Source organism: Pezoporus wallicus, unplaced genomic scaffold, assembly GCF_028554395.1.
Source record: "Pezoporus wallicus isolate ANWC-B61680 ecotype Strahan unplaced genomic scaffold, APGP_CSIRO_Pwel_v1 contig_6923, whole genome shotgun sequence".
Taxonomy (NCBI): domain Eukaryota; kingdom Metazoa; phylum Chordata; class Aves; order Psittaciformes; family Psittacidae; genus Pezoporus; species Pezoporus wallicus.
The window spans coordinates 2,281,831-2,306,507 of NW_026637289.1; the positions used below are offsets into that span (position 1 = coordinate 2,281,831).

At 43.0% G+C, this 24,677-nt stretch overlaps 1 protein-coding gene across 3 annotated transcripts in view; it reads right to left on the reverse strand.

The window, feature by feature from the left end:
• Window positions 1-14,677: 14,677 nt before the first annotated feature.
• PDSS2 (decaprenyl diphosphate synthase subunit 2) overlaps window positions 14,678-24,677 on the reverse strand; it is a 119,318-nt gene continuing 109,318 nt past the window's right edge. For all 3 annotated transcript variants that reach the window (XM_057404707.1, XM_057404706.1, XM_057404705.1), the window contains one exon: window positions 14,678-15,194. In XM_057404707.1, coding sequence (XP_057260690.1) covers window positions 15,036-15,194 — 159 coding nt within the window. In that variant the 3' untranslated portion in view covers window positions 14,678-15,035. The remainder of the gene's footprint in view (window positions 15,195-24,677) is intronic.

The window sequence follows — 24,677 nt, forward strand, 5'->3', positions numbered from 1 at the left end:
CTCCCGCGGCATGAGGTAAATGGATGCTGCCCCACTCCTGTCTCCTGGAGCCCCACAGCCCCGCGGCGCTTTGTGTGCGTGGAGCTGCGCTGCCCGCTCAGCCGAGGCAGCGGCAGGCTCCGTCCGTCCGGGCGAGCGGAGAGGCTGCCCGGCGGCTGTGAAGAGCCCGCCAGGGGCCGGAGCTGGCTGCGGAGCCCGTGAGTCCATCGCACCCCGCGCGTCCGTGCCGTGCGGCAGGCGGGCGGTGCGCGGGGGTGCCGCAAATGCTTCCTCACGCTCGTCCGCGGCCCCTGCGCGGGCACCGGCCCGGCCCGTGTGGGGTCCCGGTGCTGGCAGAGGCGCCGCAGCAGGCTGGCGGCACCCGTGGCAGCGCTGTCCGCCTTTATGTAACGTTAACGTGGCTTTCCGTACTGCCCAGTAGGAGAGGCCGGTGTGTGTTTGGTGCCGTTTAAGGCTTAGCCTGTCCTTCGGAGAAAGTTAATTCGGTGAGTTGGTTTAACTCACATCCGGGCCTAAGGAGTTTATGCTTTTTTCTTGCACCCTTTTAACGCGAGGCCGTTTCCACGGTGCACGTTTCGGGGGTGGCTGGCAGCAATGATTTATAAACCAGATCACATTCTTTTTTAATTAAGTATCCTTGTAGATTTTATCTCCCCTGGATTTGACGGGAGCACACAAGACATTACATTAATCTGACAGATCGTACGTGCCTTTTCAACAAACGGCTCGTAGAAAAACAAACCGATTCCCAAAGATTAAAAACATAAATGTGGGAGAGGGAAGTCCGGGACTGTAACCTATGGCCAGTTCTGGCAATTACATTTTTTGGCTGTATCTAATGACTGAAATTAGCAACATGCCCAACTTGACAGCTTTCCACGAAATGTTTGACTTACGCAATAAACTGCTCCTACTGCTGTTCTGTTGAATGGAGTCATTTTGCCTTTTAATAAAAGCACACAGCCAAGTGCTCTAATTATATTGTAATTGTTTCTGTTTTTCCAAAAGGAAACGGATTAAGTCTAAAGGTGTTTATAAAAGGTGCTTATTATAAAATAAATAGGTGAGGATGGATCCTGCCACAAAGGGCAATGGATTCCAGCACAAAGGATGTATCAGATCAAAGTAGCAAGGCAAATCACACTGGGCAAGTAGCAAGTAAATTGCAGGTGACACACGGGAGCTCTGGGCACTGCTGTGAATTTTAGAGCTAAATCTTTCATTTGTTATCTCTGAAACTGCATTTCACTGTAAGAAGCTGTCGTTGGTTTTTAGTAAAAGTAAATATTAAAACAAGTCAAAACATACACGAGAGAGAACTGGGAAAAAATCCCAGATAAATCTTCTGCCCCATAACTAATTCAGCACTTCTCTAGATAGCTGCACTTGCCTTAGAACTGAACAATACCAAGAATGGCTCTTGAGATAAAAAATCCTCACCGTTTCACATTTTTAGCACTTCCGTCAGAAGCAGTTCTCTAAAATTTCCCTCTTCCACTTCATGTTGCTTGTCTAAATTTGGCATTTAGGGCTTTTAGTGTGTTCACAGTGTCATATTCCATGAATAATCCTAACAGATAATAGTTTGTTGATTTTAACTTCACTGCTCTTTTTGTTATTGTTATTAATAGACAGCTGTTTAAAGGAGCCCTTAAAAGCAGGGACTAACAGCATTGGAACTCCTCTGATGAATCGCTTGAATGGAGTATACATTTTGCTAATGCCTGTTCTGCAGTATCATGGTTTAAACCCAGTCAAACAGCTCGTTCACTCACTCCGCCCCCTCCAACTTCTTTCCCTCCCCCTACTCCCGGAGGGACAGAGAGGAGAATCAATGCAACTCCCACGGGTTGAGATAAGAACAGTTTAGTAACTAAGGTGTAACACAAATCACTACTGCTACCACCAATGATAATAATGATAAAGGAAATAACAAGGGGAGAGAATACAACACCTCACCACCAGCCAACCAATAACTCGCCCCCCCCAGCCCAAAGCACCGACCGATACCTCCTCCAACCCTGCAGTCCCCCAGCCCTTCCAGCTAACTCCCAGTTACATCCTGGGCATGACGTGCTGTGGTATGGAATAGCTCTTTGGTCAGTTTGGGTCAGGTGTCCTGTCTCTGCTTCCTCCCAGCTTCCCCTCCTCCCTGGCAGAGCATGAGGCTCACAAAGTCCTTGGTCAAACCAAAGCATCATTGTTATCAGCTCTATTCCCGAGCTGAAAGTCAAAACACTGCACCGCACCAGCTACCAAGAAGGAGAAAAATGACTGCTACTGCTGAACCCAGGACATGCAGTTAGCAACTTATTCACTCTTCAGAGATAAAGAGCACTTCTGATAACTTTTCTGAGCCTATAGTTAGCACTATGAAGACTGAAGTTTATAATACAATTTGCCCTCTCCATTTATTGTAAGGCTGATTGAAGGTTTGCTTAAAGGGTACCACCTTTCAACACTTGGCCCAGCTGCTAAGTAGTGCTAGATCTCAGTTGGATTTTACTTGAATGCTTCACTTAGTGGGGTTAAGGAAAGGCAACCATAAGGCAAGAGCAAGCCAGTGGAATCCCAAATTCACTTTCAGAGCCCTTGAGAAAATACTTGTCAGTTTGAACTCCACCTCATTTCTGCTCTATAGTACTGGCCTGAGGCATTGTAGCTACTAGGGACCCAAGCCCAGGAGGAGACCTGAAGGGCCTCAGCTAAGCATAAAGAAGCACAAGCATATTGTTGCAATAACAGCATTCATTGGAAAGGGAGTGAGCCGAGTTGTCTCCAGGCAATGCAGGTAGCAAGCTTAGATTGGCTTCTCGGCCAGACAAGTCCCATTTTTTTACCATTTGAACTTGTGCTATACAAGTCATTTATTCAAACATTCATTTTTTTCCCCCCTTCATGCCTTTGGCTCAAAAGCCACTCTGTGACACTGCAGCAATCTCTCAAAACTTCCAGGTCACCAGGGAGGGGAGTTGTGGTGCTCCAGCGAGAGAGCTCTTCAGGAAAAAAATCACCATTGCTCTCGAGTGCAACAGGCCGTTGCTGACCTGACCAAACTGCAACCAGACTTCAGCCATCACCGCCAACAAAAAATGTGTTCAGAGTCCCTGAACGCTGAAAGCAGCATTTGCAGTTGTATGGAGTTCTGTAAGGGTGGACTGTGAAGGCTCCTTGAGGTTTACCCATAGAAACTGGCAGTTGCCAGCCCTCCTCCTGGAGAATGCCCTCTCTGTACTAGTTAAAGGATACGGTCAGCTCGAGATTCCGCTGGACAGTGGTGAGGAACCACAGAGGTGGGCAGGGAGGCAGCAGAGCTGGCAGTACTCCTCACAGCAGTAGGCCCTGTGCTGGGAGTCAGAACAGCTCACTATGCTGAAGGTTGGTACAGCAACATGGCCAAAAGAATGACCCTAAATTTAGAGGCCTTTGTGCTTCCTGTGCCACATGCATTTGGAATAAACATGAAACCTTGAAACCTTCAGCGATGCTTCTTTCTTATAGATCCTTGCAATAGCTTACTTAGAGCATTCAGCAGGCAGGGATGCCGCATGAGATGTCGAAAGCACTTTCAGCACCAACTAATTTTGGCATTTTGATTCTGTAAAAAGTATTGCTATGGTACCAGTACATCGTCTGTCACTTTTCTCTGCCACACATCTTGAAACTAGGCCACCTTGCAGCCAGACACAAGAGTCAGGGAGTTAGGAAGGAAAGCAGACAAGAAAACAGCTTCAGCGATGAGAGGACTCCAGTGTGCAAAGCCAGTTCCTTGAAACTTACATGCATTTTACATTAAGACCCTAATGGGAAAACAAGCCCCCAGGAAACAAGCCCCCACCAGTACCGAGGCTTCCTGCTACCTGTTCTCGGGATGACTTCTAGTGCATTCCTGTGCTGCTGGTGCACCATGTGTGCAGCAGGCAGGGTGGGTGCCCCTCTTGCAAGTAAGCCCAGAGCTCAGCAGCTGTCCTCTGGAATACGGCGTGGTTTCTTTACCAAGTGTGGTGTGAAAGCTGCCACTGGAAGGGTGCTTTGCCCTAGGGATGGCCTAGTGGATGGAGGCTCATATTTACTGCGGGTTCCTATGTGCTGGATAGGGTTGAAATGGACTTGAGCAAATGGGCTGGATTGCCCTCCAGAGGGAAGTCAGGTAGGCTACCCCTTGCCCTTGTGGCAGGTGTCCAGTTGAGCTCTTTCCACTAACCATATGTGTGACGTCAGGAATTGGGGACTGACTCACCAAAATTCATCAGGTTCTTAAATTAGGCAGCTTGGAATTCACCTTAAATTAGGCATGTATTGGATATAAAATAGATGTCAGGGAGACTGAATAGGTTTGCCAAAAAAAACAAAAAAAAAGAAAGCATCCAGGTTTTGATCTTCCACCTAGGATTAAAATTAAAAACCAAAGTGATTTTTAGGACTTTGAAGGAAACTGAGAGGCACCATGAAAAAAATCAGTCCAATTAACTCATCCGATACCTGATTTGCAGTAAAACATAGTCTGCAATTCAAAGTTTAACCAAAATATTTAATGGCAAATAAGGCGACATAATAAACAGCTTCACATACCTTAATGCTTTTCACTGCCAGTCAGAGTGAAAGGACATGTATGGACACATTGCGCAGTAATATTTAGAACCTCTGTTGGCCCACAGGCAACAATACTGAACAAGTAATGTGCTTCCAGCAATATCCATACACTGCTATAACCTAGGCAGAGAAGAACAGTGGCAGACACCTGAACTTCATTTATATTTTTAGTCTTCTATGCTGCAAGTAGTGTTGGAGGGATCTGCCAGCAACGTATTATACTGGTTGGGAATACTGGTTCAGAGTGCCAGTTAATATAATTGCATTTATTTTTTCTGAGAAACAAAATTGTTACATGACTCTGTCTTCTGTTTTTTAAATTTTGTAACAACCCTGGCTCTTGTTCTTGGGTACAAGGATAGATGTTGTTGGAAACTTTGAAGAATTGCTGTTCAGCTACACTTCACAGAGATGGGCAAGAAATATCATAATTGTATCGCTTGCCAAATTGAGGATGTCAAAATAGAGAATCATAGGTTAGGGTTGGAAAGAACCTTAAGTTCATCTAGTTCCAATCCCCCTGCCATGGGCAGGGACACCTCACACTAAACCATCTCACCCAAGGCTTCGTCCAACCTGGCCTTGAACACTGCCAGGGATGGAGCATTCACAACTTCCCTGGGCAACCCATTCCAGTGCCTCACCACCCTCACAGGAAAGAATTTCCTCCTTATATCTAACCTGAACCTGAATCCACATGGAATCTCTGGATTTGAAAAAAAAAGGCCGGTTCATCTGCAGGTGCATGTGGGTTGGAAATCTTACACTTGGAATTTAGCTCACTGAGAAAAAGTTTTGAAGAAATGAACATTCATTATAAAAAAAAAAAACCCACAACATTTTCAAGACTGAAGTGGCACCAGAGCGTACTGGCAAGACAGCAGCTATGTAACAGTTGAGCACCAAAGGAAGGAGAATTTGATATAAAAGCTTAAAATAAAAATCAGATCAAAGCTGCAGTGGAAGATGGAGTAGCACAGAAATGTAACAGAGCTTCAAGAATAGAGTAACTAAGCCAGCGAGCAACCTAAAATCTCCTTCTGTGTTGCAGCAGTTTACTTAGACATCAGTTGCATCCATAACTGTTTAAAAACTGACAAATCTGAGCAACTTCACTCTTGGAAACATAAGCCTCTTTTAATCACTTGGCAATGAAATCACAGTTCTCTTGATGTTAATTCAGCCAAGAACTGCGCCATTGTATGCTATTTCACAGCTTTGCAGTTAAAATGAAATAATGCTCACTTAATGCACAGTCATTGTATTATCCACGCCATAACTAATTCTGAATGATCAAACATTTATCCCGTAAAGGTCTGTTTGCAAAATTCTGTCTTATATCCAGAAGGGGTAAATATAGCCCCTAAAGTCCTATCTCTCAAAAACATCCATATCTCCCAGTCCAAGTGCAAACAGTACACTCTCCTTTGTGTGCCTAACACTCAGTTCCATATCCTGTTCATTATATAGAGAAATCATTTCTTGGGCCTGCTGCACAGTCTCATACCTCATTAAGATATGACAAGTTCAAATATTTGCAACAAAACTAAAAAATACGTATTTTGTTAAGCAACATAGGAAAGTAGGTTTCTCTGAGAACTCAGCTGTCTGATTTGCTCTATTTTTGTTCTATGTAAACCCTTTTTTTATTATTATTATTTAATGGAAATAGCAATATCCAGATTGCAGAAATCCTTATGTAAGGAATCCTCTTTGTTTAAGAACCTGAAACTGACACAGCCCATTTTTTTTGAGACCCAGCTGCTTCTATCATGGCCATCATGTTATACAGTCCCTTTCACAAGCAACTCACTGTCTTAAAAGCTGCTAGTGATCTTCCCTTTTAGGTCTTTACCCTCACTACTATTGGGAAGCCACTCCTGAATCTTGCACTGTGGGTGGATGGGAACCTTCCCTTCTGAACATGGATTTCTGGTTGATGGTTGCAAGATGCTTTAACCCACCTAGTTATAACCCATCTAGTATAACCCAGTCATACCTACCCTATGGTAATGACTTTGAGAACAATCACGTAGTTAATACATGAATGCATTTTATCCAACAGAAATTTGCCTTTGAAATTAGAAAAATTTAATCTGGAACTATTATTTTAATTAAAAGTGTAGGTGTGGAGATGTGGCTTTACATGAAGAACAGAAACCCCCCACCTGCTTCGTGGTTATTACTACAATAGAACGTGATTGAAAGCAATTACTTTCCATAAAAGTTTATATAAGAAATACTTCCAGTCATTTGTAATGCGACCACTTTTAGCAGCAGCAGCGGTGATCTTTAGGAAATACTAGATGTTTAAACCCTGGTCATTTTCCTGCAGAGGTATATTATCTTAGTCTCTATGTACATCTAAAAGCCATCTAGAATTGTTTGTGTGCAAACAGCATCTGAGCAGAGGTTGGGATATTCACAGTTTTTGAACTCTTATGTAAGATGTTAACATATTAACTTCCATAGGTTGACAAAAGCAACAAAATTGTTTGATAAAAAATAAGACTTACTAATACAGACATTTTTGCTGTAATGTTCTCCTGCTAAACCCATTTCTTATGAAAATAATGATGCGAGCAACTAAGTGTAATTGTAGAAAATTATTGCTAGCGATTTGCATATGAAACACACCTTTTACTGCCTCTAGTTAGCATTGTTCGACTGGCTTATAAATAGTACAGCTGACATGCTGCAAGCAGAAAACAGTTTTCGATGGGCACATGCTATGAATGAAGAAATGTTCAGACACAATGTGCAAGTTGGAGAGCTTTCATCAAAACTAGCCAAGAGGGAGAAATGCTTCATTTCCTAATCACACTGTTTCGGATAAGCTGGTCACATCCAGAAAGCATCCTGCTCATCTGCAGAGTTTAAAGCTTTCTAAAATGAGAGTTTATGTTTCTCGGGGGGGGGGGGGGGGGGAAGTACTCTGCTCTATCAGTACTTGGTTTAGATTTTTCTAATTACTTCCATATAGCATTTCGTTTTTATAATTTGACATATAATAAGTGCTGAAATTTGAACCTTGCAGTTGATGCAAGTCAGTTGCTGTAAACATTGAAGACATAAAAAAATAATATAGGTTTAAGATGCTGTTTTCGGTGCAAGTACAATACTCACTTTTGTGTACAATCTTACAACTGTAAATGTTGACCATAGTTCTAATAATAAATCAGTGTATTTTCAGTCTGTGATGTTTGAGGGAAGAGGAGAAGGAAGGAAGGCAAAGTGCAATGGGGTAAAGAAGAAAATTTTAAACCAAGATTTTTTATGATGTTGCTGCAAAACTGCAATTCTCCTATACAATCGTATCAAAATATGCCTCAAAATGAATTTTATAAGGAAATGCCTTAAATCCCAGATAAATCTGAGAACTACTGTTTTAGCTGTCAGTGGGACACCTGGCTGTCCCTATTAGCCAAGAGTAACATTCTTGTGTGATACTAGTCCCTGTTTTCTGCTGCAAGTAGACTTACAATATCATCACATGAAGTCGGTAGAACAGTGCAGAATGCTGCTTTCCAGCTCAGTAAGTCCTCTTGTTGCTGTTTCTGTTTTGGAGAACAAGGCTGCTTTTCCTCCAGAGATGTACCGTGACAAAAGCAAGCACTTTGCAAATGGGAAAGAATTCAAGTCAGCTTCGCGGACAGCAGAGAACCCATCTCCTACACGTGGGGGAGCCAGCGCGTTCCTCTGGCTGATGTTGGTGGCGGTGAATTCGGCAGCAAGGGGAGCTGAGGGCAGAGTCACGCACGGGTGCAACCGCCTGGAGATGCGGACAAAGGTGATTGTGCGAAGCTGTCCTGTATCGATTGCCAAGTTGTTTGTAGCCCTCTCTCCTATTCACAACTTACAGCGAGCCAGATCTGTGCTTTATCTTGTTGGGTAGTTTAAAGGCATTTAGTGCAGAATTTTAGCTTAATGGCTACTCACTCTTAGCTGTAGACAAACAGGCTTACCCTAGAAGAGAAACACGTGAATGCTAATTATGTAAATAATCAATGCATTTTAAGGATTGGTTCCTGAAAGGAAAAATAAGATAATTTAATGAAAAGACTGTCAGAACAGCTCGGTTCCAGAACTGGAAATATTCTTCCCTTTGAGCTGCTTTGAGAGACCGAAAAGCTTTCACTTTATTTTTGATAAGACACTGTGCAGGTAAAAGTACTTTGAAGACTACAAAGAATAAAAAGTTTTGATGCCTCACTTCTCTGCAAGATTGAAGTAGTTGATGAGAGTAGCAACAGCCAACAGTATGACCCAGAAGCCACTTCCTTGATTAACCTGAGCGTGATGCAGTTGCTTAAGTTAGCCTTCTACATCTATGAAAATACAAACACTATCTTCTCAGAACAAAAAGCAATGGAGAGATCTCACCAGCAGGTTTACCCCGAGGAGGCTGGTCTGGCATCTTTAACACTGCGTGGGGCAGTGTTCCCCAGCCACTCCAGAGAATTCTTCCTTCAAGTTTCCATGAAATTAAAAAGAGCTTTTCAACCTTTTAGCAACTTCTATCGAGTTGGATGCTAAGTTGAATATGGTGCACTTGTTACTGCAAATAAGGCAAGGCCTACCCTGGGTTACATTAGGAGGCGCACAGCCATCTGATCAGGTGTGCCAGGCCATCAAACCCACACAGTCTGATAAACTTGTCCCTTTCCTCCACCTGGCTGGAGGCATGGCCCCTCATTACCTGATTCTTGTAACTGCAAACTGGAAGTTCCATATTAAGGTCAGAAGGGGTACCAGCCCTTCTACTCTGTCTGGGGAATTGCTTAACAGCAACTGGATCAGTAATTTTCCTGTATGGACCCTTTTTGGCCACTGTTTTTCCTCGCAATTCACATACCCCAGCTTCTAAGTGGGCTCACCTCATCACTTCCTCATGTGCTGCTTGTGGTGGTGCATACAGAACCACAGCATGGCATGCAAATGTGCGTGTGGTACCCTTTCCCTTTGGCGGTGAACAGCTTACTTGACGGCTGGTATGGGCGAGGAGGAAGACATACCGTCTTCCAACAGCTGGAGCCACTGGGACAGTCTCTCCCTTGCTGAGACACAGGCCTGTAGAGGTGGGGTGGAAGAGAGATTCTCTTCAGATTGGTGGTGCTGGTTGGCCAATCTACTCACAGTTGGGGCCTCCATGTCTGGCCAACCCATTAGCACCAAGGTATTGGTGTATGATGATGGTGTGTTCCATGCAAACTTCCACCCCATGGAACTTATGCACTGGTCTTCAGATACCTGGTTGTTGTCCAGGCTGCTGTAGGTGACCTGTATCACTGCTAATTCCCTCAGGTACTGGATACCACTCCCAGTGGTTATCCACTTGTCTCAATAGCTTACAACATCTTCCTTAAGGAGATGCCCTTCCTCCACACTCAACAGGAGCTGCCTCCAGAGACTGCCAATTGTTGCTCCTTTTTCAATCCCTTTGTTGATGCCCCATCCCCTCATGAGGGATCCCAGATGCTGGGCTTCCTTGCCCTCTAATTCCTGAACGTCAGCCCCAGGTGACATTCCAGTGCTGGGGCTCCAATGCTTCCCAGCATTGGAGCAGCCAGTTGATAATTAGCTCACTAGGTTGATGGCTGTGATCCTCATGCGTATCTTGCAGCTCACTCAGAGATGAGGAGCTGATGATTTCTGTCTTTCCCCTCCTGTTCTTGTGGCTGCTCTGCTGCACAACCAGATGCCTCTCTGATTCCTCCCCCTGCTCCCTCTTAAGAGCAGCTTCTTCCTCTCAGACTGAATGAGTCAACTTCTGCTTCCGCCACTTCTTCTTGACTTACAGGGGTGACCAGAAATGAGTGTTGGATCTCTGTCTTAGCCACAGTGCCCCTTTCTATGTGGTCAGATCCAGAGACCCTCTGCCTCTGCCCCTGCCCCCCTTGGTAGGCACGTGAGCACAAGAAGTTGTGTCCCTTTAGCACTGCCAGGGCATCCTTTTCTCAAATGCTGTGTCACTTTATCAGGATCCTGCAGTTGTTGGGGGGCCAAGTCCCACACCATCCGAGGTGAAAACTGTTCTGGGTACCTGCCCGTATTCTCCCACACACCCTTCCACGCTGCCTCAGGGCACATCCCTGTGTGACCTTCCTAAACAGTTAGTTAACCTAAGGAAAAGCTGGAAACAGATTCTCGAGACACACCCATGTGAGCATTCTGATTACCTAGGGACGTTGAAAATACTGAAGAGTCGTTGTTATCGAGGTGAAAAACCCTGCAGGAGATGAAGGGGAAGCTGCCTTTCTTTGTTTCCTCCACAAATTGGCTCTCAGAGGAAAAGAAGAAAAGGTGTAATTGTTAATTGTCTCCACGAGATGGTTCCCGAACTACTGGGACAGCAGCAATGCAGAGCCCAACTACCAGATTAGGCTCAGGGCCAGTGCTTTCACCATCGTTCTCCGAGGCAAAACACAACGGAATACTACACGGCACAGCAAACTGCAAAAGCCAAACCTTTAACACTCAGATTTGAGGTACAGCAAGAGAGGGAGCATGACGCGGAGTGGGTCAAGAACAAGTAAGTCAGCATCACGATCAGCAGCAGCTGAACAGCTATACTAAGTTCCCTCTGGCATACTCTGGTCAAATACCTTGTTATCTAAACCTGACACCGGGTGCCAAAAAGGACTGTGGTGGGCTCACCCTGGGCAGTACCTAAGCACTTCACAGCCCCCCCCCCCCCCCCCCCCCCCCCGCGCACCTGCACACACAGTGGGATGGAGGAGAAATCAGAAGGGCAACAGCAATTTGTGTGTTGTTAAAACCAGCTTAACAGGTAAAAGGGGGAAAAAAAGAGAACTAAAATCCCCAAGTTATGCAAACACAGTCACCACCAGCTGACTGATGCCCAGACAATCCCCAGGCAGCAGACCCCTTGGAGCTGGATGCCCACACCCCATCCCCAGGTTTGATTTCTGAGCATGTTGTTACAGGGTGCAGAATCTCTCTGTGGTCAGTTCAGCTCAGCTGTTCCGGCAGTACCCCCTCCTAGCCCCCTGCCCATCACCAACCCAGCCAGTGAGTGTCAGAGTGAGGAGCAGAGAAAGCCCCACTGCTACACGAGCACAGTTGAGCAATAGCGAAAACATTGGTGCATGAGGAACGCTGTTTTGGTCACGAATCCAAAACACAGCAGCATATGGGATGCTATACAGAACCCCAGCACATCAGGGTGAAGTTTTGTTCTCCTCCTTACCCTTCTCAGTGACTCTGCCCCTGAAATGGCCTATTTTGGGCTCACAGCACAACAGGGATGATACAGAAGTCATGCAGGCCACTGGAGAGCTACTCCATTAGTCAGGTCCTAGCACACATGGCCATGGAGGGACTGACAGAGCTGGGGCCGCTCTGGCCGGTAAGAGGAGGCTATGGGGCAATTTAACTGCATCACACAGTTGCAGGACAGGGAATCACGGCAGAGATAGCAGATCCAAACCATGCTTGGCAGTGGCAGGTGATAAAGAAGAGGCAACAGCCACTAGTTATGGTGAGGGATGTTCATGCTGGACATAGGAAACCTCCTTCACAAGGAAGGTGGAGCAGCACTGGGAAAGGCTGCACAGGGAACCCTGGTGGTTCCCAAGACCAGACTTCATGTTGGCAACAGTCCACTTCAAATGGGAGAACTGACTAGGTGACTTTCAGCAGTCCCTTCCAGCCAACACTTCTATTCTTGGAAGTACCTCATTTCCCAAACAACCTTCTTATACAGTGTTACCGCAATTGCAGAACTGGAAACGCACAGCTGGCAGTTAAATGACTTTCCATCACAGAACTGTGAAACAGCCATTCCAGCCACTGCAGCCGTGCTCTTTGTAGGAGATGAATTCAGCAGTCGGGACCTTGTCCTGTATTTTGTGCACCTGCAGGATGGTCCAGCAATACAAGACCTGGGATGAGTTTGGAGGAGCAGTCAGAACGTATGTCTGGTTGAGGAGGTGGATAACTGAAGTAAATGGTGCAAATACCTTCATCAGCCATCCCTCAGACCACAGGCCTCCCTTTCCCCAGCCTCCTTGTGCAGACAGGTGGGGATAGGGAATCAAGGAGGTAAAGCCAGAGCAGCCTTAGGGTTCCACCATTGCTCAGAAATTGTATAAAGCATAGGGAGTATATTAACACACAGCAATGACCCAGTTTGACAGAGGGGTATAATAATTTGCTTGTAGTTTACCAGGAGAAACCAAGACAAGAAAAATTTCTCAACAATTACAGGCAAATATTAAATACAGGATTACCTGATAATATTGACAAGGGGCAATTCAGGTTGATTTTTTTAAATGAAGGTTGAAGAATAGTTTAAGAGGAAATGGAACATTCTGGCGATAAAAATACAAAATAAAAGCCATTAATTTTTGCTGATTTCCCTTTATTAATACAAAGTACAAATGAAAAAATGTACTTTCATGAAAAAATAAACCAGGTGTACACAGTTTTGCAGCATGTTTGACATTTATTTCACACAAATGAGGTGAGATGGCTCAGAATATCTCCAGCAGACCCAAGCTTCTTGCAGGCCTAAATCATTAGCAACCAATTATAGAGGAAAGACAAAGAGATGATGTATGGCTCCTACTAGATGTAAAAAGCAGAGCCAAAAAGAGCTGAAATAGGACCCTGGCTGAATTTGGGTATTTCTTTCGAGCACATGTTTTAAGTTAGCAGAACTTCTGGGAACATCACAGGTGAAAATGAACAGTGGTTAGCTAAGGCTGGCGGCGACTGCTGCTGCCTTGGCTAATCCACACTGCTTGTGCTCACCTTCTGCCTCCAGCCATCCTGCTGCAGCAACAGAAGTGCCAGAGTCTCGGGAATGCCAGGGCAGGCATGAGAAAGAAAGTGCAAGCAAGAAGGGGCCTGGTGTCAAAGCCATTCTCCAGAACAAAGTGAGACCTGAGCTCTGGATGCTGCTCCTAACCACAGATTGTGCCTCATGGTTGCTTACGATAAATATAATTATTATGGTTTAATACAGGCTTATATTACAGAGAATATTACGTACATTATATGCATGGTGTATTTTCAGTGTATTTTTAGAGGACAGAGTTTTTATTTATATTTTGCATTCGGTGGAATGCAACATGCTGGTCTATGACAAACAAGCTGTGTGACAGGGGAAGGAGTGCAGGGGGAGAAGGAGGGAGGGGAGAATTTAACAGAAATAACTCCACTTAGTGTTTGAGTGAGGGATGTAATGAAATCTGTTTGCTGTGCTAGCTGTCTCCAGATTGGGCTGTAATTACACCACAGAAGGAAGAAAGGTAGCTGAGTCTCAATCTAGATCATTTATGTAAACTCAGCCTTCTTGTCAACGGCGCTCTCAGATTGCATGCATGCAAACCACAAAAATCATTTCCTATGAACAAAACAGAGACGGTCTCAAATTGCAGGCTTCTGATACACCTTATACGCTGCCTGTAACTGGACTTCAAAATTCAACACACTGAGGTTCAAAACTTCTCCAGTATTTTCTGCTTTACATTCAGTGTGGTGAAAGACTGTGCGCACAGAAGAACATTCCTTCTTCCTTTCTGCCAAAGGCCGATGTCTAGGCTTACAAATGAACATTTATTTGGCTTAAACACAAGTGTCACAAACCCAGGAAATTCTTTTGTGCAAGACTGTGTTGAAACAAGCTGCTGGATTTGAGGGAGGGATATTCCCTCCCCCAGAACAGTTGGAAAACCCCCTCTGACCCAGAGCAACATGTCATATACGCACAATATAAAACCCAGGCAATCCGTTCCCTTAACAGAGCCAAGTTAATGTTTGATTAAATATTTTAAAGCTCCTACTTACCATGCGTGACACATTTTCTCAGGAAGTTTCTCAAATACGGAAAGCATTAAGCACAGGGCAATTTTACATTTGAATACATAAAAACAGTGTGAGGCGACAGGACTGCGCGCAGGCAGACAGAGGATTTTCCCCCGTTAACCCCCAAACTGCCCTTCCCAGGGCACTTGGTGAGTGGCTACGTTAATTCCCGGCTCCGGCAGCTCGCTCTCCCTGGGCAGGTTCGAGCAGGTTTCCTGTGACACCTGGATCTTCACGCCCCTCCATCCCTCCATCCATCCCTCCCTCCCTCCCTCCCTCTGGCAGGAAAACCACCGGCCTCCGCCCTGGCGCCGTCCCCGCCGGTGCCCAATCAATACCGACTTATTTCCTGTCCATTTGCTGAGGTCACGCTAACGGCACTCATTAATTATTTCTGCCGGTGCAGCCTCAAGTGTGCTTCTGGCACGGCAAGCGAGAGCCGGCGCTGACCTTCTTTTAACTCCCCCCTCCCGAACTCTGCTGGTGGCGGCGGCGGCCGGCGCGCCCCTCCGTTGGGATGACGGGGTGACCAGCGGTGCGGGATGCTGGAGAGGTCCCTGCCGCGGTGCTCCTGCCGGCCGAAGGAGAGCAGCCCCTCCTGGGGCGGCGGGTCAGGGAAAGCGGGTCACGGCGTAGACGATGTTGGCCAAGGCGGCCCTGGCCTCGGAGGGAGGGAAGCGCTCCAGGGCCGCCAGCGCCCGGTTTCCGTGGAAGCGGCAGAGGTCGATGGCAGATGTCACACCTTTGCCGGCTTTGATCGCTCCCTGCAGCTGTCAGGAAACACAGGCACGACAGGGTGGGTTTCGGCAGGGCTAGCGTGCACAATTATCTGTGAGAGCACGGGCCTTCCACTGCCCCTTCCCGAGGTAAAGGTGAGAACCAAAGCCAGCAAAGCTCTGAAACACTCCCAGCCGCTCTGTTCTGGCTCCCCGCTACACCACAGCCATGGGTAATTTAAACTACATCACCCATTACTTCACCACCAGAAAGATGCTGGGTCTCCAAAGGGCACACCGTTAATAAAAAAGAAATACTTTTTTAAATATCTGGGCATTTCAAATCCAAGCCGCTGCCCCAGAGCTTTGTGCAAGAACTGGCAGCCGAGCCGCTTGCTTGCACTCTCTGTTTTCTGCAGTCAAAAACTGCATGTTATGAACAGCCATTCCACCCCCTGGTTTGGAAACAGGCACAGGATGACACACGTTGAACTCTTGTCTTTTGTAGTACAGGTTTCTATTTATATACCATATGATTACATTTGGTACAGTGGACAAAAGCAAACTTTGTCAGTAAACTGGGATGTGTTAAATGATCATACTGTGCTATATCCATGCAAACTCACTCTTCTCAGAACGGCTAGGGAATTTGACAATGGTTTGGTGATACACCATATGAGAAAGGAAATGTTTTCATGGAATAACAGACACTTCACGGCAAGCTGCTGGAAAGGTTTGGCACCTAAAACACCTGAGTAAACGACAGGTTAAATTTCCTATGAAATAACACAAACAGAAATGACAAACAGAACATGTTGCTTTTTCCCAGTATCTCAGCTTAGCTGAAGCTGAAATAATAATGACACTTATTAATTAAGGGGGTTTTATTCTTAATTATTATTTTTCCCTGAACAGCACCAGGAGACTGTCATGAAACCCTGTTACATTTTCTGCTCTAAAATACAGGTATCCCAGAGCAGCTCCAGCCTGATACCTCATACCAGGGCCTGGGAATCAAGGCCCTGTGGATCTTCGGGATTTAATTATCCCAAAAGCATTTCATGATCTTTAATGTGCCCCACCTGGCTTTCATAGCTGCCTTTGCATCCCCACTGTATCGGCTTTTAAAATAAGGGGTTTTCTTGAGCACAAGTATCTACAGTAATAATTACGCAGTTTTATAAATCACGTTTTCCTCCAATACACAGCCCAATGCCCTGATTAATTTACATCAGTATAACCTTATCAATCTAGTTTAAATCATGTAAAAAGAAGTATCTAAGCTATGACCGATTTGTAAAAGTCATCCATTTTTTATAGATACTTGCATTCATACAGAATGACGTTTCTTATCTGAGTACAAACTGAAGTGGATTCATTATCTGTATTTAAAGATGAAATTAGCTGAAAGCATATTACAGCACTTGAGTGTTCAAGTCCCAGTTCATAAAAATTTTACTCTCCACTTCAGTGGAGAATCTTCCTGCGCTGTGCTCTGGAAAGGAACTTGCCCCAGGGCATAAATGCACTGCATAGCTAATTCAACACATCTTCTAACGAATGGGAATCGGCCATTCACCACAGCTCCACAGCCAAGGTGGGGATAGGTGAGACGAGGTACACTAGTAGTGTGAAAAGGCATTTCTTTCCCCTTTCTTGAGGCACAAGTTTGCGAAATGATAGAACCCACACACCTTGAAGCACCCTCTGCTGATTTGCTAAAGCTCATTAAAAAAGGTTTAGCACACCTTGTAATACTCATGTAAGTATACATTGAGACATAAACAAGAAAGAAGATAGCCCCTCAGATGTCTTCAAACTGTTCTAAGGTCAGAGGAGCTTAGTTTAAGCATGTGTGTTCGCATATATGTACTTAAGACTTACTCATAACACCAGATCTGGAAGGGGAAGAATTCTAATGCAAGGACACAATCCATTTACACGCTTGTCTTGTGTAGTCCTTGGACACATGCAGTGCCTTGAAGCCAAAACAATCACAAAGCTCGTGTCAAACTATATGCAGAAGAATTGCTCTACAAGAAAAAAATCAGGCTAATCCGCTACTGAATGTTTCAAAACAAAGTTCAAGGAAACTCAAAATGAAAAATACCTGCTCATGTGGCAAGCTCCTTCCCCAGCTTCTCAGTTAGAAAAAATTAGCAATTATAGTGCATTAACAATTCATTCATTAATTAATAGTCCATAAAAACTTCCCTGTTTTCTCTTCCATTTGCAGAAGCAGCTGGTCAACTTAAATAAGCATACACCGAGGCAAAACAGCCTGGATTAACCAGACTGCATGCTTACTTCTATCTCAGCTGGGGTTGCAAAAGGAAAAGCAGGGGGAAGACTACAAATTGGGCTTCTTGTAGTGGGATAATTATTGAAGAAATACAGGATATAATTCCATAGGAAACCAGGCTTCAGTAGCACTGCTACATGCAAAAAAAACCCCTAATTTAAGCTGTAAAATGTACTGTTAGTTGTATTACATCGACATTTTCCACACTCTCCTAATTTTTGAGCTTCAATGATTTTATGTAATGAACTTGACAAACTAAGCAGACAGAAAAAAAAAAAAAGTCAATGTATCCAGTTTGGATGTATTATTTTGTAATTTCATCTGGAGAGGAGCAGCTAATTTTTGAGGCAAATAAACAGAAAAGCAAAATGGGCTGCTTTTATTTATTACTTTATAAACTTTAATTAAGCTCCCTCATTAATTTCTTCTAAATAAAGGAATCTGCTCTTTTAGTCTCTATTTATACGGCATCATTTTGTGCTTCAAACATATTTCCACTTGTAGGAACAATTTAATCCATCATTAAAACACAACCTTCTTCAGATTTCATTCAGTCATTACAACTGAATACAAGTCAAAACACAGATTGCTTCAACACACGTTTCTCCAGTTGTACTCCTAGCTATGCTGGAATACTGCATTTTAACTTTTAAGCTTTTGTTCAGACTATTGGCACTAAAACCTTACTTCATTCTACAGGTGCCAAGAGTCAGAAAAAAAAAAAAATCACCCATGGGTTTTGGTTATTTAAATTCAGCTTAAAGAATAGTCTTGCAGCAGTACAGTGAAGTTAAGGCTCAGATGAGAAGTGCCACCCCCAACATACCAGCACTGTTCTCCTTTAGCACCTTCTGTTTTCCTCAATATATTCAGATATTGGCCAGACTTGAGAGGTTTACCTTGTACACGTTAAGCTCAGAGCCCCAAATTTTTATTTCTGAAGGCTGTTCTAGAAATCTAAGAAAAAGCAACAGCAATATCATTACCTTCATAATCTGTGAAAAAAGATGCCTGGCTGAGTGCTGGGTCTTGCTCTGCCCGGCCTGTTTTATCTGCCCAAGCTCAGCCTCATCCACTTGACTTGCAATGAAATTATTTTCATTTTTTCCTCCTTTGCTAGTCTTTGGCTGGAAAAAGGAATAGCTCTGATGAAGAGTTACAGAACAAGCAAAAGAAAATAGATATGGAAAGGAGGGAAGTGCTGAGGTTTCTCATTCTGAATGCTCTGAATATACACAGGAGGACAAACTGCTGAGTGAGAGCAGTTCTTCAGCCTCCTCCTTCCTTTCTCATCATTTCCTTCTTTTCAGTCATCTTATACTGGCAAGCCAAGAGGAGAAAGGGACACTTTCTAAGCACTTCCACCTTTAAGGCTGTTTTCCACTATCCCCCTCTGCACCCACATGCTCTAGGCATATCCTGCAAATACATGGTAACAAGCCATTGACTGTTGCTTGAAGATCACCCTCTGGAAATGAGACTGCTGACTGGAAAGGAGTGTTTTGTATCAGCCCCCTGGTTTCAAGCTTCTACTTCCTATCCTTCAGGAGACAACCATAAGCACCAAATAGTTGGAGTTGGGGCATTTTCCACTCAACTGTAACATTTGCTGGGCCAAGAACCAAAACTTGTGACAGCAGCTACTTCCTATGTAAAGGGGGATCTAGGTTCAAGACCTTCGTCTCAGGGCTGCTTCCATCTCTCAAGTTAAAAGCTACTGGATGGAATAAAAGCAATTTTCAAGCAATGGCCATATAACTATATATAGTCCATTTGTGGTTATGGCTGTACATGCGAGATCAGAGGGATGGTTATGCATGAGAACTTCCCTGTTCACAGACTTTACCTTATAAGTCCACCATAAAAGCAAAGAGTGTGCTTGTGCGCCACATCTCTCTGTTTATGAGCTAGGGAGATGTTAAAACAGAGAAATTATTTCCTGCAGTGGAGCATTAAGTGAATAATAAAAAGAATACCTACTTTATGGCACTAATGTTTGGGTTTTTTTTAATTAAGTATATACGGCAGATTCATACAGGATTCTACATTTGGATTAACTACCTTGGCAGGATCTACATAGCTTTTAAATTGTACTGATTTGTTACAAATACACAAAGAGTAATAAAATGGTGATGGTGAATCTCAAAACCAACTGCTGCTTTCACACAGGGTACTAAATGGTCATCCAACAGAAGTTCCTTCTAAGCAGATTTGACATTTAAGTAGATTTTAATCAATGACCAACAGGCCAAGAGGTCCACGTCCTGTTCTTCTGATGGTTCAATTACACTCTTTTTGCTTCACAGTTAGTTATCTACACATGCTTTTTTTCTCTTGAAGCAGTGTGTCCTTGCAGCAAAGATCATCAGCCACTTCTTGGGCTGATTAACAAGTGCATTCAGCAAGCAATTACTGCTTGTGGGACTGTGTCTGGAGTTCTGTGCCCAATTTTGGGCAGTGAAAGTAAAAGTGAAAGCGAATGACACTGCCATACTGCAGGAAGCACATACCCAAACACAATATTTAAATTGACCTGTGGCCGAGTGAGTGAATAATGCTCAGTTTGCAGTGTTCTGCACTGGCTTTTCTAAATTTGTTTTCTGTTTTGTGGGAACTTTATGCCCAATACGCACTGATGTTTTAGGCTGCTGAAATGTTACCTTGAGTAACATGTTTCACAGACAGTAGGTCAATTTTGTCAAATTTTTTCTTTGCTTTGTAAGTACCTTGGAATGTCTCAGCTTCCACTCTTACAGCTGTTGCAGTTGGACAGAGGGTTATGCCCTTCCTTCTCAAAAGGTGCTGGACAATCATTTAATTACATTACTTCATAATGTCAAATGATAATTTCTTTTTTCCTAAGTCTTTGTTGGCTATACGCAGCATGATACGCACTATTTATCCAATACTTTCTTACAATCTGTTTCTATACAAAAGGTAAAAAATTGCATCTTTAAAGAGCAAAAACACCCTGCAGACACTTCCATTAGCAGAGTAGGATTATTTTTTTTTTACTCATCTGGCAAACAGAAAAACTCCCTTTTATTTCAAACTCAGAAACACCTTACCCAGAAAAAGACCAAATCTGGAGGGTCACCCCCAACAGCTGAGGAAAGATGGGCTGCTTACAGGGAGCACTGCTGCTGTTACGCAGTTCTTGGGATACACATTGCCAAAAAATTACAAGTCGTCCCAAGACACTGATGGATTGTACAGACCCTTTAATATTTTAGAAGAGACACTAACTGCTCTTCCTTATGCATTTCCATGTCTTTCACAGTGAACTTAACAAGGTCCACTGAGGCCCACTAGCTTTTAAATCTAAACTGGTAGTGAAGTGATGACGTTTTACCAAAAAGCATGTATTTCTTTAATCACATTAAGGCAAAGAGTGATTGTTAATTGTCATCTTAGTATACACAAACAATTCACTTGGTACTTATATTAAAAGATGTGATGATTTGCTCTAATGAAACAAAAGCTGTGCTGGATTCTCACCCCAAAAAAGCTATGGAAAATACTCATTAAAAACAAAGATGCAGCTGATTTTTGGTACTGGATGTCCACCTTGATAATGTAGATGTGGTTAATTCCAACAAAGGAGAAAACTGCTGCTTCTGAATGGTTTTGGCTGCTTCGGTAATAACATAACACATCAAACCCCCTATATTCAGTACATCTCTGACTATTCTCTTTGTTTCCTTGTTTTTAATATATGTAAAAAAAGGAACTCATGGGAGTGGTTGCTCCAAAACAAATGAGATAAATTTTCACAGAAAACCACCACAGGTCATAAGCACCCACAAAAACCAATCCTTTGGTTTTAACTCTTGTTGCATTTCAGCAGCAAAAGAGTCTTTGGCCTACAGTCCCGTGACACATCTCATGATGATTCTCTGGAATTTAAACAAACATGGCTACTGCCATTTCCACCTGTAACTGTAAACCTGCTTTTGCTGGTAGCACTGCAGGAGGATGAACGCACTGTGGTGGTCAATGCTGAGCTGGGAAAGGGGAGCCATGCGACTCTTGCTAACACAACTGGACGGCACTGCGTCACTGCTGAGTTGCATGACAGTAGGGTGTCACTGAGAAACCACCTTGTTTCCAAATGTGACCCTCTTTTTCTCTTGCCTACCAAACGGGAAGACATTAGTGCCATGCAGTGTATGAACAGCAGGATCTACCGCTTCTTGACTCATGCTACTTCCAGTACAAAATGTACAAAAGCTGCTATCATGCACAGTGTTTCAATATACAAAGCAAAGTGTGTAACAGCATACTATGCTGATGCACCATATTTCCCATGCCAGTTTGGGTGAAAGGCCTCTATAAGAGCCAGCAGAACAAGCAGACAGGGCTACCATAAAAATAAAGTTTTGTTATGTTCTCTTTCACTTGACTCAATGCATCCTTTCTGAATATTCATTTAGAAAACCAACAAATCCTTGCAGTGGCATATTCACTGGCTGCAAAACACAGGATTTATTTCTTTATTTAGCCTTTTAATTATTCTAGAGACTTGGCCAGAAAATAAGCATTATTCCCAGCTTACTCATTTTTGCTACTAGTTGTGCCTTTGTTACACTCATTTAACAAGTCTATATAATGCCAACCACCATTAAGACCTTGACTTCAGGGAAGAGTTTTTAATCAATATTATAAAATAGTAACAATTAAATTGAGAATCTCAATTTATTGTTTTAGAATTACACAGCTTATCTTGCATGCAAAGTAGATGTAAAATGGATAAAAGCTTTTTGATTTTAAAAGTCTGAGATTTTTGCCAAAATAACACATACAAATGAGGGTGACAGGAAAGTTACTGTCTCTTTCAATGACATACATGAATTCTGTCCCTGCCATATACTGGTACTTTCTCTTTTGTTATTTGAGAAATACCGCTAAAACAGAGCTGAAACTACTTTTTAATCTCTGGTAAAGGCTTTCAAACACCACAACAATGGATCAATGTGGATGTGGTGTGATGGGGGGGATAGAGGGGGGAGGGGGGAGGAGGACACGGAAGGAAGAGTGAAACATTCAGATATGAATGTGAGAAAAAAATATTAAGAATCACAGACCTTAAAATAAGCCTTTTCTGATACCAAAGTCCCTCTGATAAAAGGATTTGAGGAAAGCTGGGAGAAAAAAAAAGTACTAAAAGATGTTTGCAGAACGTAGTGACTTTATTGACATGACAGTTTCAGACCTCAAATTAATAGAAAGCGTTTCACTTCTATATTTGTGTCAGAGCCCTCATTTAATTTACTAGTGCCATCTAGGTATCTTTTTATCTGTGAAAAAACAGGGATACCATTTTAATGTAAAGTACGTCAAAAGAACAATTCAAAATTCTGGAGCAGTCTCATAACTGAACTAAAATAAGACCTTTGCCTTTTAAGGAGGCAAGTTAAATGGGTGGATCTCAATTTCTCAAATTTACCTTCATTCATTACTGTAACTGAAAACCATAGCAAGTACATATTCTTAAGCAGGCTAAACAGCTACTGATTTCTGTATACGTGTATTTATGAATTCGACTAAAGGAATAACATTCTTAACTACGTGGCAGACTGAAGCTCATAACAAAAAATTAAAAGAACAAAAATAATACTAATTACAAAATTATAAATTACAAAAGCACACCCCCCCACCCAAATACAAATTTTCAGAATCTCTACAGTGAGATTTGGTGACCTTTGCTTTTACAAAATGAAAGAGGAGAAATCTTGGAGACTCAATGAGAAACAAACCCCCAGATTTGATTAGGAACATCAAAGTAATTCTAGCAACTGAACAGAAAGATGAGAGGGGCCCTTGATACTGAGAAGAAAAGACTAAGCAATGTGCAAAACACTGATTCTAGCGATGCAGAAATAAAGACATTATAGCAAAGGGCAAAAAAGAAATACTAGTTTGTACAGCACAATGTGGCTTCTAATTGGCTGTGTGCATGTACTGGTCAAGCTACTATGCCAGGGTGAGCTACAGGTTACTGGGTTCATTTAGCATGGATATAACTAATGATCACTTCTTTTAAACGAAGAAAGAAAAGAGGGACTTAACATCAGATTTTTGAAAGTGATTTCTGTGACAACCGAAGTTGATTTTTTTTTTTTTTGAGCTCGCAAAAACCATGGAGAATTTTTCACCATCATTACTAAACTTGTATCATCTGTGCTGGTGTAAGAGATAATTAGCCAGAGCCAGTAAATCACATGCTTTATGGCTGAAGTCAGTTGCTCAAAATACAAAACTTAAAGCGCTTTTCCCCCTTCCTTTCCTTTTATTCAGGTGTCCAAGTTGCCCAAACACAACATATTTTTTAAAATTTAATGGATGGATCCAAAATATGAAATAATTTCAGTCAAAATACAGAATATGCTAACAAATATTTAACTCAGTGAAGCAAATGTAGGTGCTTCCTTCCCCCCTCTTTTTCTTAATTATGGAAATGATACTGGTTGGATCACAATTGTAGCAATTTAAAGGAGAAAACCCATTCTGGACATAAGAAAGCAAGTAGCTCATTTTAAACCTTCACAGAAATGTCTCAGACATATTTGAAGAAGAAATTTAGTGCTTTCAGTGGTGATTTACAAAATCACAGTTCTATCAGGTTTTGTCTATTATAGAAAAAAAAATAAAGGCATAATGATTTTAAATAGCAAGCTAAGGCTGAGATCCTTTCTATGTTCTAAAAGAAACGAAGGACAGAGATTTTTTTTTCATAATCCAAATTACATATTTTCTTAATAGAGTAATTACAGGAACAGTCTGACCTGTACCTGTGTGTTAGCCTTCTATGCTAGCAGTGATAGCTTTAACACTTCAGGCCCCGGTTCAAGAAGCAATTACCAATCATGCATGAGGCTTAATAATTAATATATTATTTTCCACACAGATGCTGGAGATAACTGACTGGACCCTCATAATCTGCTTAAGACTGCAAACAAGTCACGTTTGTGCTCAGGGAGTCAGCTGGGGACACAATGTCACCTGTCTCCACCACAAGCACGCTGTGCTCCAGTATTTAACCAGGAATCTTCTGAGCCATCTACTGCAGCTCTCAAGAGCTTTACAGCTCTTTTCCCTAGCTACTTTCAAGCTAATTAGTTCAGGTCTGCCTTTACTATAGAGCAGTCCCAGTAGCAAATACAGTGGTGACCTAACTCAAAGTTATAATGGGAACTGGAAGAAACACATGTGATTATAAAACATGTGTATGTATA